Source organism: Carcharodon carcharias, chromosome 12 (genome assembly GCF_017639515.1).
Source record: "Carcharodon carcharias isolate sCarCar2 chromosome 12, sCarCar2.pri, whole genome shotgun sequence".
NCBI lineage: Eukaryota > Metazoa > Chordata > Chondrichthyes > Lamniformes > Lamnidae > Carcharodon > Carcharodon carcharias.
In genome coordinates, this window is record NC_054478.1 from 23,082,271 (window position 1) to 23,097,383 (window position 15,113).

General features: G+C 47.2%; 1 protein-coding gene across 2 annotated transcripts in view; it reads left to right on the plus strand.

Annotated features, from left to right (window-relative positions):
• sema5ba (sema domain, seven thrombospondin repeats (type 1 and type 1-like), transmembrane domain (TM) and short cytoplasmic domain, (semaphorin) 5Ba) overlaps positions 1–15,113 on the plus strand; it is a 389,619-nt gene that overhangs the window by 296,964 nt on the left and 77,542 nt on the right. For both annotated transcript variants that reach the window (XM_041201518.1, XM_041201519.1), the window contains 3 exons: positions 3,338–3,473; positions 5,010–5,217; positions 10,355–10,562. In XM_041201518.1, the coding sequence (XP_041057452.1) occupies positions 3,338–3,473; positions 5,010–5,217; positions 10,355–10,562 (552 nt within the window). The remainder of the gene's footprint in view (positions 1–3,337; positions 3,474–5,009; positions 5,218–10,354; positions 10,563–15,113) is intronic.

The following is a 15,113-nucleotide window of genomic DNA, read 5'->3' on the forward strand; positions in this document are numbered from 1 at the left end:
ATGATCAAGGAAAGTGTGTTCATAATGTGGCCAAACAGGTTGATTACCAACTTGCAAAATCTTTTCAACACACGCCAATGGCAGGTGGTAAGAGCAGGAGGGATTCTTGGTCAGCCATGTGATGGAAAAAGAAGTTAGAGCCTCTACCATTACTCTCCACAGCTCCAGATTACCACATGCATGTTACCACAGCAAAGCGGACTCCCTGAGTAAAACACCATCTCCAATGTCAAGGGGAATTGAGTCACTGAAAGTTGAAAACACGAGAAATTTGTTATCCTGTACTTTGCACTATCACAGTAAAAATTGGGTCAAAATTGCCCTTCTTTATTGTGGCAGAGGCTAGAAAGCAGAATCTATCGTAATGTTTAAGAGGAAAGTGGTTGAATATTGGAGAAATAATGAAAGAGTTGAAGAAAGGGGTAAGAAGGTGGGTAGAAAGCGGTGCAAGGCACCATGGCAACAATGGTCTACTCTTACACAATGAAACTCTGTGGGCATCAGAACCAACTGCATATCGGGCAGAATTTTGCCCACGGCCTTCAGAACCCTGAAGTCAGGGTCAAATGAGGATCAGAGGCTGCCATTGGGAGAAACAATCACCCAACAGTGATTTTTTTCCTGAATTGGCCAATTTGCAGCCAGAGGGTGGGCTCACTGCCCAAATAAGGATGGGTGGGTGGTCTCTCAAAGCTGGACAGCCAATAGGAGGCCCTCCAGCACTGAAGAAGCAGTAAGAAAAAGAGAGGGTGCCTCAAGGTAGAGTTTCTCTCTCTCTCTCTCTCTCCAACTTTTCATCATGTTAAACATAAAATAAGGTTAACAGCCAGGCCACCATTGTGGAGCGGGATTTCTCCCAAAGGGGGCCCTGAGGCTGCAGCTGTGGCCAAGGAGGTGAGGGTAGTGGGGGTGGGAGGTGGGGGGGGGGATGCTCGAGGCCTGCCTGGAGTGCTGGCTTCCTGGTCTACCAGCAGGAGGACGTCTCTAGGCTGCTGGCCTGGTCCCCAATATCTCCAGTTGACCGTAGACATATAATGTGCATTAATAGGCTACCCAGACCACCAAACCCCATCGCTGGGAAGATGGCCCAGAAGGCAGGATGGTGCCAATAAACTGGCAGGCTCGCCAGTGGTTGGAAATTATGGGCCCACCTACTTCCATGCCTGCCCCTATCAGGGTCTAACAATTCAACCCGTTGCGTTAAAAGGAAAAAATGATATGTATGTAGAGGAGGTGGGGGTGCTGAGCTGGGGATTGGTGTTGTCCTGTCACTGACTTAGAATAGAAGGCAGCCACGGGAGATGATTTAAGGCTGAGAATCTGGGATGCATCCCTAGTGAGTGATAGAAGATTTTCAGAGTAGGCTGACATGGGATAGCTTAATTGTTTTGTTCATTCATGGGATGCGAGTGTCGCTGGCAATGTTAATATTTACTACCCATCCCTAATTGGCCTTGAGAAGGTGGTGGTGAACCACTTTCTTGAACCGCTGCAGTCCATGTGGTGTAGGTACACCCACAGTGCTGTTAGGGAGGGAGCTCCAGGATTTTGACCCAGCGACAGTGAAGGAACGGAGATATATTTCCAAGTCAGGATGGTGTGTGGTTTGGAGGGGAACTACCATAGGTGCTCCCATCCATCTGCTGTCCTTGTCCTTCTAAGTGGTAGAGGTCGTGGGTTTGGAAGGTGCTGTTGAAGGAGCCTTGGTGAGTAGCTGCAGTGCATCTTGTATTTGGTACACACACTGCTGCTACTGTGTGTTGGTGGTGGAGGGAGTGGATGTTTGTGGATGGGGTGTCAATCAAGCGGGCTGCTTTGTCCTGGATGGTGTCAAGCTTCTAGTGTGTTGTTGGAGCTGCACTCATCCAGGAAGCGGAGAGCATTTCATCACACGCTTGACTTGTGCTTTTTTGTGACTATTTGGGAATACAACCTGAGCAGTTTATTTTGGAAGGTTAATGTTTTGATAGTATGTGTGACACTTCCGATTGTTAGTGAGCACATTGATTCTATTCAGCCTTGAAGTGCTGGATTACAGATTCATTCCACGTCACCTGTCTTCCACATAACCATTGTTTGCCAGGGTTTTTTCAAAAAACAATTACTACCTAATCTTTTTTCTGCTCCTTTATTCACCTTTGATTATTGATTTACTTCACAGCGAGTTACAGGTATAAGGGACCTGGCTGGAATTGAACATCCTTTCTAAGCTGCCAACAAGGCATTGGCAGAGAGGGAAGTCCAGAAAGGGCAACCCCAATGCTGCATCCGATTGAGGCCCAAACTGTTTGCTGTCAATTGGCTATTCAGCTGCAGGAGCGGAACCTCACAAGCCTGGCCCTGTCCTTAATGGATGGGCTCACCGCATTCTGCATCAGCAGCCAAAACATTAAGCCATTATTGTTCTTCCTCACCCCACTACGCTTTAGTTCCCCAATTGTCGGAGCCACCATTGAAAGAGAAAGGATAAGGAAAGACTTGCATTTATATATCGCCTTTCACAACCTCAGGACGTCCCAAAGTGCTTCACAGCCAATGAAGTACTTTGGAAGAGTAGTTGGGATTTAGTAAATTTGGCAGCCAATTTGTGCACAGCAAGCTCCTGTAAACCGCACTGTGATAATGACCAAATCACCTGCTCTATTTTTCAGTCCTGCTGACTGAGGGATAACTGTCGGTTGAACACTTGTGTGAAGTCCTCCTCTTCAAAATAGTGGCATGGGGTCATTGGCAACCCTGGGAAAGCAGATGGTTTAAGGCCTCATCCCAAAGAAGAGCAAAAGGACAACTATAGTAAAATCCAGCAAGAAAACACTGTCGATTCTGGAAACCTGAAATGAAAATAGAAAAATACTGGAGATGCTCAGCAGGCCAGGGAACATCTGTGGAGAGGGAAACAGTTAACATTTCCGGTCACTCTCGATGAGAGTGTTGGGGAGGGATAGTTGGGAGTGATAAATCCTCCAGAGATATGCCCAGCCAGAGTTGGCAACTCCAGTTCGAATTGGATTAATTCCCGCAGGGGAAAAGGTTGTCAGAGCAGGAGTTGTGGGACTAATTGAATGGCTCTTTCAAAAAGCTGGCACAGGCATGATGGGCTGAATGGTCTCCTTCTCTGCTCCATTATTCTATGATGCTATATGGGAGTTAATGCAGACCTGTATAATGCTTAGAGCTGATAAAGGTGATCTTGGCAATAACCTGAGAACAAGTGAAGTGGCTGCCCTCACACTGGGGAAGTGAGGTGGTGGAGGGAAACAGAGCAGCTACATTAAGGAGATGTGAGTCCTGTATTGATGTGCGCACTCAATGTTAACTCCTCCGAATCTTCCAACAGGAATAGCATCGCAGCCTCCGCAGTCTGTGCCTACAATCTCAGCGCCATCACTCAGACCTTCAATGGACCCTTCCGATACCAGGAGAACCCTCGCTCGGCCTGGCTGCCAGCCTCAAACCCTATTCCCAACTTTCAGGTACATGGCTCAATCCCTCCCAGTAACCTGACTCACCCATTATAAGCTCTGCATTCTCATGAATGATTTGACCCCCAAGAGGTCATTCCAAGCCTCCATCTCTGATAATTCTGTAAGTTCTTTTCTCCTTGAAGTTTTTAATTTAGGATTCGGTACAGGTTTTGCCTATTGATTCGATCATAGCTTAAGATCTAGGAGCAGGAGCAAGGCTGATCTTCTACCTCTGCTGCACCTCCCCACACTATCCCCGTATCCCATAACTCTCTTCGATCGCAAAAATCTATCAGCCTCTGTCTTGAAGATACTGAGCACCCACAGCTCTCTGGTGTAGAGGGTTGCAAAGATTCACAACCCTTTGAGTGAAGAAATTTCTCCTCATCTCACTCCCAAATGAGTGACCCCGTATCCTGAGACTGTGACCCTGTGTTCGAAGGAAAACATTTTCTCAGCATCTACCCTATTAAGCCCCTTAGAAATTTTATATGTTTTAAATTCGATCATGTCTTCTTCTAAGCTCCAAGGAATATAGGTCTTGCCTACTCAATCTCTCCTCATAGGGCAATGTCCCCATCCAGGAACATGTTTAGTGAATCTTTGTTGTACTTCCTCTAGGGCAAGTACATCCTTCCTTAGGTAAGGAGACCAAAACTTGTTCCTATACCTTCACAGGATGTGGGCTTCACTGGCTAAACCAGCATTTTTATAACCCATCCCTAATTACCCTTGAGAAGGTGGTGGTGAGCTGCCTTCTTGAACCGCTGCAGTCCATGTGGTGTAGGTACACCCACAGCCCTGTTAGGGAGGGAGTTCCAGGATTGTGACCCAGCGACAGTGGAGGAACGGGCGATACATTGCCAAGTCAGGATGGTGAGTGACTTGGAGGGGAACTTGCAGCTGGTGGTGTTCCCATGCATCTGCTGCCTTTGTCCTTCTAGGTGGTAGAGGATGCAGGTTTGGAAGGTGCTGTTGAAGGAACCTCGGTGAGGTTCTGCCGTGCATCTTGCAGATGGTACACACTGCTGCCACTGTGTGTCATTTGTGGAGGGAGCGAATGTTTAAGGTGGTGGATGGGATGCCAATCAAGCAGGCTTTGTCCTGGATGGTGTTGAGCTTCTTGAGTGCTGTTGGAGCTGCACTCATCTAGGCAAGTGGGGAGTATTCCATCACACTCCTGACTTGTGCCTTGTAGATTGTGGACAGGCCTAAGAGAGTCAGGAGTAAGTTACTCGTCACTGACCTGCCCTTGTAGCCACAGTATTTATATGGCTAGTCCAATTCAGTTTCTGGTCAATGGTAACATCCAGGATGTTGATAGTGTAGTGATACTGTACAAAGTACTTCAGGTATGGACTCACCAAGGACCTATATCATTGCAATAAGGCTTCTTTACTCTTATAATCCAACCCCTTTGTAATAAAAGCCAACATACCATTTGCCTTCCTAATTCAATGCGTTTGGGTGGAGGTCCTATATAGTGAGGATGGAATTCTTGGGCTATAGGAAGACCTAACATGCCTGTGCTTATTCTCCCTGTAGTGTGGCTCACTCGGAGACCACGGACCCAACGAGAATCTGACGGAACGCAGCCTCCAGGACGCTCAGCGTTTCTTCCTTATGAATGACGTGGTGCAGCCCGTCACTGTTGACCCCCTGGCGACTCATGACAACATGCGCTTCTCGAAGCTTGTAGTGGATATCGTGCAAGGCAGGGACACGCTCTACCACGTGATGTATATCGGCACAGGTAAAACCATTTCTTCGTCCTCCTCGCTCCCCTCCACCGCTCCCGAGAATGGTTCCAGGGATGAGGGCCTTCAGTTGCTTGGATGGGTCGGAGAAGCCGGGGCTGTTCCCTTAGAGAAGAGAAGGTTCAGAGGAGATTTGATAGAGGTGTTCAAAATCACGAGGGACCTGGACAGAGTAAATAGGGAGTAACTGTTCCCATTGGCCCAATGCTCGAGAACCAGAGGACACTGATTTAAGGTGATTGGCAAAAGAACCAGAGGCAACATGAGGAAGGTGAGTTTACACAGCGATTGATTAGGATCTGGAATGCCCTGCCTGAGAGTGTGATGGAGGCAGCTTCAATTGTGGCTTCCAAAAGGGAATAGGATATTTATCTGAAGGGAAAATGTTAGCAGGGCTATAGGGAAAGGGCAGGGGATGGGACTAGCTCAACTGCTCCGACAGAGAGCTGGAATGGGCTCAACAGGCTGAATAGCCTCCTCTGGTAATGCATCCATTCTATGAGTCGTGCTCGCGTGTACTTCCAACATGCACTGGCTGCTTGGATAATCGTACGCGCCTGTGCAGTGAATGTTGGCAAGCTATTCGACTGTGGTGGCATCTCACATTTTTTTAATGAATTCTTTTTGAGATGTGGCAGGGGGAAGGGGTGGGGCTGCTGACGCCAGAAAGGCTGAGATTTATTACCCCTTTCCTGTTGGTCCTGAGAAGCTGATAGTGGTGGCGTGCCCTCTTGAACTGCCGCAGCCCATGTGCTGATGGTGCTGTGAGGCCAGGAGTCCAGGATATTGACCCAGTTGAAGATGAAGGCACTGCAATTGCACACCACGCACATTGTGGAGAATATAAAGTGATGCTGTTCCTACGTCTTTGCTTCTCTGGTGCTCCTCAGTGGTAGAGGTCACCTGGCTGGGAGTTATAGAATAGAGTAGAATCATAGAAAGTTTATGGCACAGAAGGAGGCCACTTGGCCCTTCTTGTCTGTGTCGGCTGAAAGCCTAATCCCACTTTCTAGCGTTTGGTCCATAGTCCTGCAGGTGATGGCACTTGAGGGGCATATCCAGGCACCATTTTTTGAGCTATAGTTCAAGCAGACATTGTGGGTTGCTGCAGTGCATCTTATAGATAAGTTACAGTGTTGGAGCAGTGGAGAATGACAAGCTTCTCATGTAATATTGGGGCCGCACCAATCGTACCACCTAACTTGAGGTGATGGAGACTACTTGACAGATCAAGAGAGAACTCATCAAATCCTGTCCATCAGAGTCTCCTGGATTTACTCTGTTCCTGTAGCCCTGCTTTGGGCCTATTCCACTATTTAATCAGATTGTAGCTTTCTGCCCCTCACCTCCATTTAGGGGCCTTTGGTCCCTAACCTAACACAAACCCCACCCTGGAAAGCCCCAGATTTCTGCTACCTTTAAGTCCGTAAAAGCGCTTCCTGACTTCAGTGCCCTGGCTCCAATTTCAAGATTATATCCCCCCCCACCGTCCTTCATTCCCCTACCACAGGAAATAGTTCCTCCATATTTTATTTTATTCTTTCATGCCATGTGGTGTCACTGACAAGGCCAGTATTTGTTGTCCATCCCTGATTGCCTTTGAACTGAGGGCAGTTAAGGGTCAACCACATTGCTGTAGGTCTGGAGTCACATGCACCCTATCAAATCCTTGTAACATTTGCAACCCCTCAATCAGATCACTGCTTGTATTCCGCTTGTCTTCACAATTTAACTCTCTTAAGCCTCAGTATCAGTCTGATGAAGACAGCACCTTCCAAACATCCTTCCTTAGGTAAGGAGACCAAAGCTTTCTCTTATTCATTCACAGGATGTAGGCATCGCTGGCTAGACCAGCATTTTATTACCCACCCTAATTACTCTTGAGAAGGTGGTGGTGAGCTGCCTTCTTGAACCACTGCAGTCCATGTGATATAGGTACACCCACAGCGCTGTTAGGGAAGGAGCTCCAGGATTTTGACCCAGCGTTGAAGGAACAGCGATGTATCTGTTGCCCTTGTCCTTCTAGGCTGTAGAGGTCGCAGGTTTGGAAGGCGCTGTCATAGGAGCCTTGGTGAGTTGCTGCAGCGCATCTTGTAGATGGTACACACTGCTGCCACTGTGCATTGGTGGTGGAGGGAATGAAAGTTTAAGGTGGTGGATGGGGTGCCAATCAAGTGGCAGATGCATGAGAACACCACCAATTGCAAGTTCATCTCAAGTCACACACCATCCTGACTCGGAAATATATCGCCATCCCTTCACTGTCGCTGGGTCAAAATCCTGGAACTCCCTCCCTAACAGCACTGTGGGTGTACCTACACCACACGGACTGCAGCGGTTCAAGAAGGCAGCTCACCACCACCTTCTCAAGGGCAGCTAGAGATGGACAATAATGCTGGCCCAGACAGCGAGGCCCACATCCCATGAATGAATAAAAAGGGTTTATACCCTTTTCCATCACCTGGTGCAATGAGGCTTTAATATGTAATTTACCTTTACTATTTTTGTACTTGAATACAAGGACATAAGAAATAGGAGCAGGAGTAAGCCACATGGCCCATCGAACCTGCTCCATCCTTCAATATGATCATGGCTGATCCTGGGTTTCAACTTTATTTCCTCGCTCACTCCCTATATCCCTCGATTCCCTGAGGGACCAAAACCCTGTGTATCCCAGTCTCAGGTATGTTCAATGACAGCACATCCCCACGCTCTGGGGCAGAAAATTCCAAAGACACGCAACCCTTTGAGTGAAGATATTTCCCCTCATCTCAGTCCTAAATGATCGCCCCTTTATCCTGAATGTGCTCCCATGTTCTAGATCCCCCATCCCGGGGGAAACAACGTCTCAGTGTCTACCCTGTCAGGGCCCCTTCATAACGTTCAGTGTTTCAATGAGATCACCTCACTCTTCCAAACTCCAGAGAATCTCCACCCAATTTACTTAGCCTTCCATCGTAGGACAATCCTTTCACCCCGCCAGTGTTCTCTGACCCTGGCTATCGCTGATACCTCCCCATGCTGATTCTACCTCCTGACTTTCTGAGCCAAGATCCTATCTCATGAATGTCCTTACACCATCAGGGCTATCCCTCCTCCTTTTCCGTTCTGTCCGTCTTTTTGAAATGTTGTATATCCTGGAATATTTATTCCCCAAGTTTGGTCACCTTGTAACCGTGGCTCTGTAGTGGTGATTAAATCTGAACCATTTATCTCTATTTGCGCTGCCGGTTTGTTCATCTTTGGTGCTGATGCTGCGGGCATTCAGATAAAGTGACTTAAGTTTTCTTTTCACTTCTATTCCCTGAATGGACCTTACTCTCTGATGAACTATTACCATTAAACTCTCTGTCCCTTCCTGTCCCACTCAGCTCGTCTTTACCCACGTCGATATATTTTTCTATTGCCTCAACTGTTACATTTGGATTTCTAAACCTCCCTTCACATGAATCCTCCCCACCACCACCCCCCAAGCCCATCTCTGTTAGTTTAAATCCATTCTTTTCCTTCCCTGACCATATTTGCCGATTGTACTCTTATGTTTGTACACTTTTCCCCTTCCTGTCACATTCTGGTCACCATTACCCGTATTGCTACCCTGCACTGTTGTTTTGTCCTTTCTCTTTAACTTTCCAAATCTCTCCTCATGTGAACCCCCCCTCTCCCTAGCTAGTTTAAAGCCTGCTCTACAGCTCCAGTTATATGACTCACTAAGGCAGACCCCAGCACGGTTCAGGTAAAGACCATCCCAAAGGTTCAGCTCCCTATTTCCCCAGCACTGGTGCCAATGCCCCTTGAATCAAAACCCATCTCTCCCGCACCAATCTTTGAGCCACGCATTTAATGGTCTGATCTTATTTACCCTCCCGCCAATTTGCTCATGGCTCAAGTAGTAATCCAGAGGTTATTACCTTTGAGCTTCTGCTTCCTGATTTAGCCCCGAACTGCTCATACTCTCTCAGCAGAACCTCTTTCCTAGTTATACTTATATCATTGGTAACCATATTCACCATGACAACTGGATCCTTCCTCTCGCTCTCTAAGTTCCTCTCCAGCCTGGAGGATATACCCTTGACCCTGGCACCAGGCAGGCAGCACAGCCTTTGGGACCCCCCCTTTCAGCTACAGAGAACACATCTAATCCCCTAACTTCAGTGTCCCCTACCACAACCACATTCCTTTTTGCTGCCCCCAGTTTGAATGGCTCTCTGCACCACAATGCTATGGTCAGTTTGCTCACCCACACTGCAGTCTCTGCTCTCATCCCTATAGGCTGCAAAAACCTCTAACCTGTTGAACAACTGCAAGGGCTGAGGCTCCTCCATTGCTGCCTTGCGGGCCCCCTTCCTGCCTCACACACCTCCTGCCCCTGACCATAGACCAAATTCGAAGGACCTAGCCTAAGGGATGTGACTGCCTCCTGGAACAAAGTGTGCCAATACCTTTCCTCCTCCCTGGTGTATTGCAGTGTCTGAAGCTCGGACTCCAGCTCATCAACTCCGAGCCGAAGTTCCTCGAGCTACAGACACTTGCTTCAGATGTGGTCACTGTTGGTCAATCTGGTGTCCACCAGTTCCCACATGCTACAGCTGCAACACATCACCTGCCCTGCCATCTTTATTGTGTTTAATTTAACTGATTAGTCTTCAAATTTAGAAATATCACTCAACTGTTGTCTGTAGTCATACCAAGCAGTTTAACTAGTTAAGCTATAAATTCAATACAATACTTACATCTCCCCAGTACCGGTTTAAACTTCTGCCCATGCTAAAATCTTAAAACCCACCAATCAATCACCTAGCTGCTCACTTAATTAAAGCTTTAGAATACTCACCAGCTACTGGACACTGAAAAAAGGTATTAAAAAGCAGCGCCTCCTTCCCTGTATGCACCAAATTCCCACCGGCACCAAATTTCCAAGTTAGCGCTCGCCCCTCATTGTGCTCAGGCCCTGTTGTTTTCTCTCCGTGCTCCCACTTGTGCGTTCGGTCAGCTTGTTACATTAATTTCCTGAATGTGGTTTTTTTTTTATCTGATTTTCTGTTTTTTGCCAAATTGAACTGTTGGGTTCAGTGATGTGGCTGATGCTCCCTGTTTAACTTGTACCTCCTTATTGTTTCCTTTTGAACTCAGAGCAAGGCACCATTCTGAAAACCCTCTCGTCGGAGGCCAAGAGCCTGCGAGGCTGCTACTTGGAAGAGCTGCAGCTGCTTCCACCTGGCAAACAGGAGCCGATCCGAAGCCTGCAGATCCTTCACAGTGACAGGTCCCTGTTTGTGGGATTGAATGGCAGAGTGCTGAAGGTCCCACTGGAACGTTGCTTCTCCTACAAAACCGAAGTGTGAGTACCGCTGAAGCAGTAGCTGAAGCAGCATCAACTTATGTACGTGGGACTGTGCTGAGTGGAGCCTCCATCCCCATGTCGCCTCCATCTCATGCCCATCCACTGGCCACTGCCTGCGGGCAAACTGGATTGTTCACAACCCTGGCATCCTACTTGATCCTGAGCTGAAATTCGGAACCTGCATCCCCTCTTACCTCATGAACACAGACTTCCATCTCCGTGACATCACCCGTCTCCATCCTGCCTCAGCTCACCTGCTGATAAATCCCTCATCTAGGCCTTTGTTAGCTCTAGACGTGACTATTCCAATGCTCCCCTGTCCGACCTCCCATCTCCTACCCTCTGTAAACTTGAGCTCATCTAGAACTCTGATAAATCCCTCATCTAGGCCTTTGTTAGCTCTAGACGTGACTATTCCAATGCTCCCCTGTCCGACCTCCCATCTCCTACCCTCTGTAAACTTGAGCTCATCTAGAACTCTGCTGCTTTCATCCAAACATGCACCAAGTCCCGTTCACCAGGTGTTCACTTACTTACACTGGCTCCTGAACCTCAATTTTAAAATGATTATTCATGTGTTCAAACCCCTCCACTTTCTCACCCTCCCAATTTCTATAGACTAATTCAGCCCTACAGACCTCCACCTTCACTAGATACAGGGGAGGGACCGGAGGACTGGAGAAATGCAAACGTATTTCCATTGTTTAAAAAGGGATCAAAGGAAATGCCAAACAATTATAGGCCAGTTAGTCTTACATTGGTGGTGAGCAAATTAGTAGAATCAATCCTGAGAGAAAGGATTAACTGTCATGTGGAAAGGCATGGACCAGTCAGGGATGGTCAGCATGGATTTGTTAAAGGAAGGTGTTGCCTCACAAATTTGATTGAATTCGTTGAGGAAGTGACAAGAAGGGTTGATGAAGGTAGTGCAGTGGATGTTGTGTACATGGATTTTAGCAAGGCATTTGACAAGGTCCCACATGGCAGATTGGTCAGGAAAGTAAAAGCCCATGTGATTCAGGGTAATGTGGCAAACTGGATAAAAGATTGGCTTTGTAACAGGAAACAAAGGGTAATGGTTGATGGATGCCCTTGTGAATGGAAAGTTGTCTCAAGTGGTGTTCCACAGGGCTCGGTGTTGGGACCCTTGCTGTTTGTGTTATATATTAACGATTTGGACATGAACGTGGGGGGCACGATTGGGAAATTTGCAGATGACACAAAGATTGGCCGAGTAGTGGATAGTTAGAGGATAAACATAATCTCCAAAATGATATAGATGAGTTGGTGGAATGGGCGGTAAAGTGGCAGATGGACTTTAACATAGAGAAGTGTGAGGTCGTACATTTAGGGAGGTCAAACAGTTACAGAGATTACACAATAAATGGGAATATACTAAGAGGGGTAGATGAAGTGAGAGATCTTGGCGTACAAGTGCACAGGTCCCTGAAGGCAGCAGTTCAAGTAGACAAGGTTGTAAAGAAGGCATATGGAATGCTCTCCTTCATCGGCAGAGGTATAGAATATAAAAGTAAGGGTATAATGTTGGAATTATATAATACACTGGTGAGGCCACAACTGGAGTATTGTGTACAGTTCTGGTCGCCACATTACATGAAGGACATAATAGCTCTGGAGAGAGTGCAGAGGAGGTTTACAAGAATGTTGCCAGGGTTAGAAAAGTGTAGCTATGAGGAGAGATTGGATAGGTTGGGGTTATTTTCCTTAGAACAAAGAAGGCTGGGAGGTGGCTTGATTGAGGTGTACAAAATTATGAGGGGAATAGATAGAGTGGACAGGATAAAATTGTTTCAATTGGTGGAGAATTCTAGAACCAGGGGACATAGATTCAAGATAAATGGCAGAAGGTATAGGGGGGACATGAGGAATAAATTTTTTACACAGAGGGTAGTGGGAGTCTGGAATTCGCTGCCCAAGTTGGTGGTAGAGGCAGAAACTCTAAACTCTTTTAAAAAGTACCTGGATCTGCACCTTAAGTGCTGTAAGCTGCAGGGCTATGGGCCAGGTGCAGGAAGGTGGGATTAGAAAGGGCCCCTGGGTGTCCTCAGGCTGGCATGGACAAGATGGGCCGAATGGCCTCCTTCTGTGCTGTAACTTTTCTATGGCTCTATGGTGCTAACTCTGACCTTTTACACGTCCCTGATTTCTGTTACCCCACCATTGGCAGCTGTGCCTTCTGTTGTCTAGGCACTAAGTTCTGGAACTACCTTCCTAAACCCCTCTGCCTCTCTCTCCTTTATAACTTAATGTCTTTGGCAAGCTTTTGATCATTCATCCTAATGTCACCTTCTTTTGTTTGGTGCCAATCTGTAGTCAGATTAAGCTCCTTTGAAGGAATGTGTTAAAGGCACTATATAAATGCACATTGCTGTTGTTGTTTGGTTGTTATTGTGTTAATGTGGTGACCATGTTTCAGAGCAGAATATTGGAAAGAGAGATGACAGAAAGAAATGTGGAGGCTTCGATTCACACTTTTACAGACAGACTGTAAAGTAGCAAGAGGGAGGGATTTCCAAGGAAGATCCCGACGGTGGGATTGAGGTGGCTGGAAGCTCTGACTCCAACTGAGAAAGAATGGAGAGAAAAATGGGAAGGTGCCAGAGTTGGAATGCCAGAGGCCACCAACCAAGACGGTTCAGGGGGTGATGAGAATTATGTCAGTGATTGGAAACTTTTGCCGACTGTGGCTTTCAATCATGGAGATCTTTATTTTTATTCTTTCATGGGATGTGGGTGCCGCGGGCTGGGCCTGCATTTATTGCCCATCCCTAATTGCCCCTTGAGAAGGTGGTGGTGAGCCACCTTCTTGAGCCGCTGCAGTCCATGTGGTGTAGGTACACCCACAGTGCTGTTAGGGAGGGAGTTCCAGGATTTTGACCCAGCGACAGTGGAGGAACGGCCGATATATTTCCAAGTCAGGATGGTGAGTGGCTTGGAAGGGAACATTCAGGTGGTGGTGTTCCCCATGTGTCTGCTGCCTTCGCCCTTCTGGGTGGTAGAGGTTGCAGGAGACCTTGGTTAGATTTCATTCACAGCGCATGATGGGTTAGACGAGGTTGGGCTGCCTGTGATTTAGTCCAAATTCAAACTGAATGTGACCTTGCCAGTTTCTGCAGAAATAATCCTTTTGCTCTGAGATACTGTAGGACAGCTGGTATTTATATAATGAGGGGGAGGGGAGGCAATCAGTAGAACGGCAGGGAGTTTCCATTTTCACCTGGGGCTCCATGTTGTAAGTAAGGATTAAGTGGACTACTGACACCGGGAGTGTCTTATTTCTACTCACTGTGCCAACAGGAACCGTCAAAGTCAACAGAAGTCTGGGTGCTTACTTTTCTGATCCATATCCAAAACCCTGTTACCAGTTGTGACACCCAACATGTACTGAGCAAACACATGGGCCATTCCTTCCGCGCAGAGGGAAGATGCTGCCTGTAAAAAGGCTCAGAGTGGAATTACAGACTGCTTCCTCAAGCTCAGTTGCCAAAGCTGTAGGGATCATAGAATAATGCTGCAGGGAAGGAGGCCATTCAGCCTTTCATCCCTGTGCCGACTCTTTGAAAGGATATCCAGTTAGAACACTGTCTTTTTAATGTAATTATTTATTTGAATTCTTTAAGCCTGCACTGAGGGAAATGAAACCAACCTGCATTTGCGTAGCAACTTCCATGACATCAGCGTCTCCCAAAGCTCTCCTTTTGCAGCTATTCAACTACTTTTAAAGTGTAGGGATGGTCAGAAATGCAGAAGTCAATTTGCGCACAGCAAGGCTCCACAAACAGTAATGAGCAGGTAACCTGTATTGCAGTTGTTGTGTTGTTATATTATTCATAAAGAGCTAGGAACTAATTGTTAATGCGATGTACACCGAGAGTGCCACATTCACTGTCGCACTGCTGTCAGGTGCTGAACAACAATGTATCAGTCCACCAGCCACATGGAGATCTGTAAGAAATACTCTCAACGAAGCTCTAGCATTAGACATGTTAACTTCTCACCCAAAAGGCATCACCTCCGACAGTGCAGCACTCCCTCAGTACTGCACTGGAGTGTCAGCCTGGATTATATGCTCAAGCCTCTGGAGTGGGATTTGAATTCACGACCTTCTGACTTAGAGGTTTGTGTGCTGCCCACTGAGTCACGGCTGACAATTGAGGCACCATCCGTAAAAGCCTCTCTAATGGGTCCCCTTAAGTCATTGACTTAACAGTTTTTATACAACCCTTAGATATACCTCCTCCAGCTCTACAACCCTCCGAGAACTCTGGGTTTCTGCAGTTCTGGTCTCTTGTGCATCACTGACTTCCTTCACTCCATCACTTGGTGGCAGTGCCTGCAGCTTCCTGGGTCCTAAGCTTAGGAATTCCCTCCCTGCACCTCTCTACCTCCCTCTTCTCCTTGAAAGCTCCCCTTAAAACCTACCTCTTTGACGAAGCTTCCCTGATGTCTCTTTATGTGTCTGGGTGTCAATTTTTGTCTGGTTACACCCCCGTGAAGTGTCTCGGGATGTTTTGTTACATCGAAGGC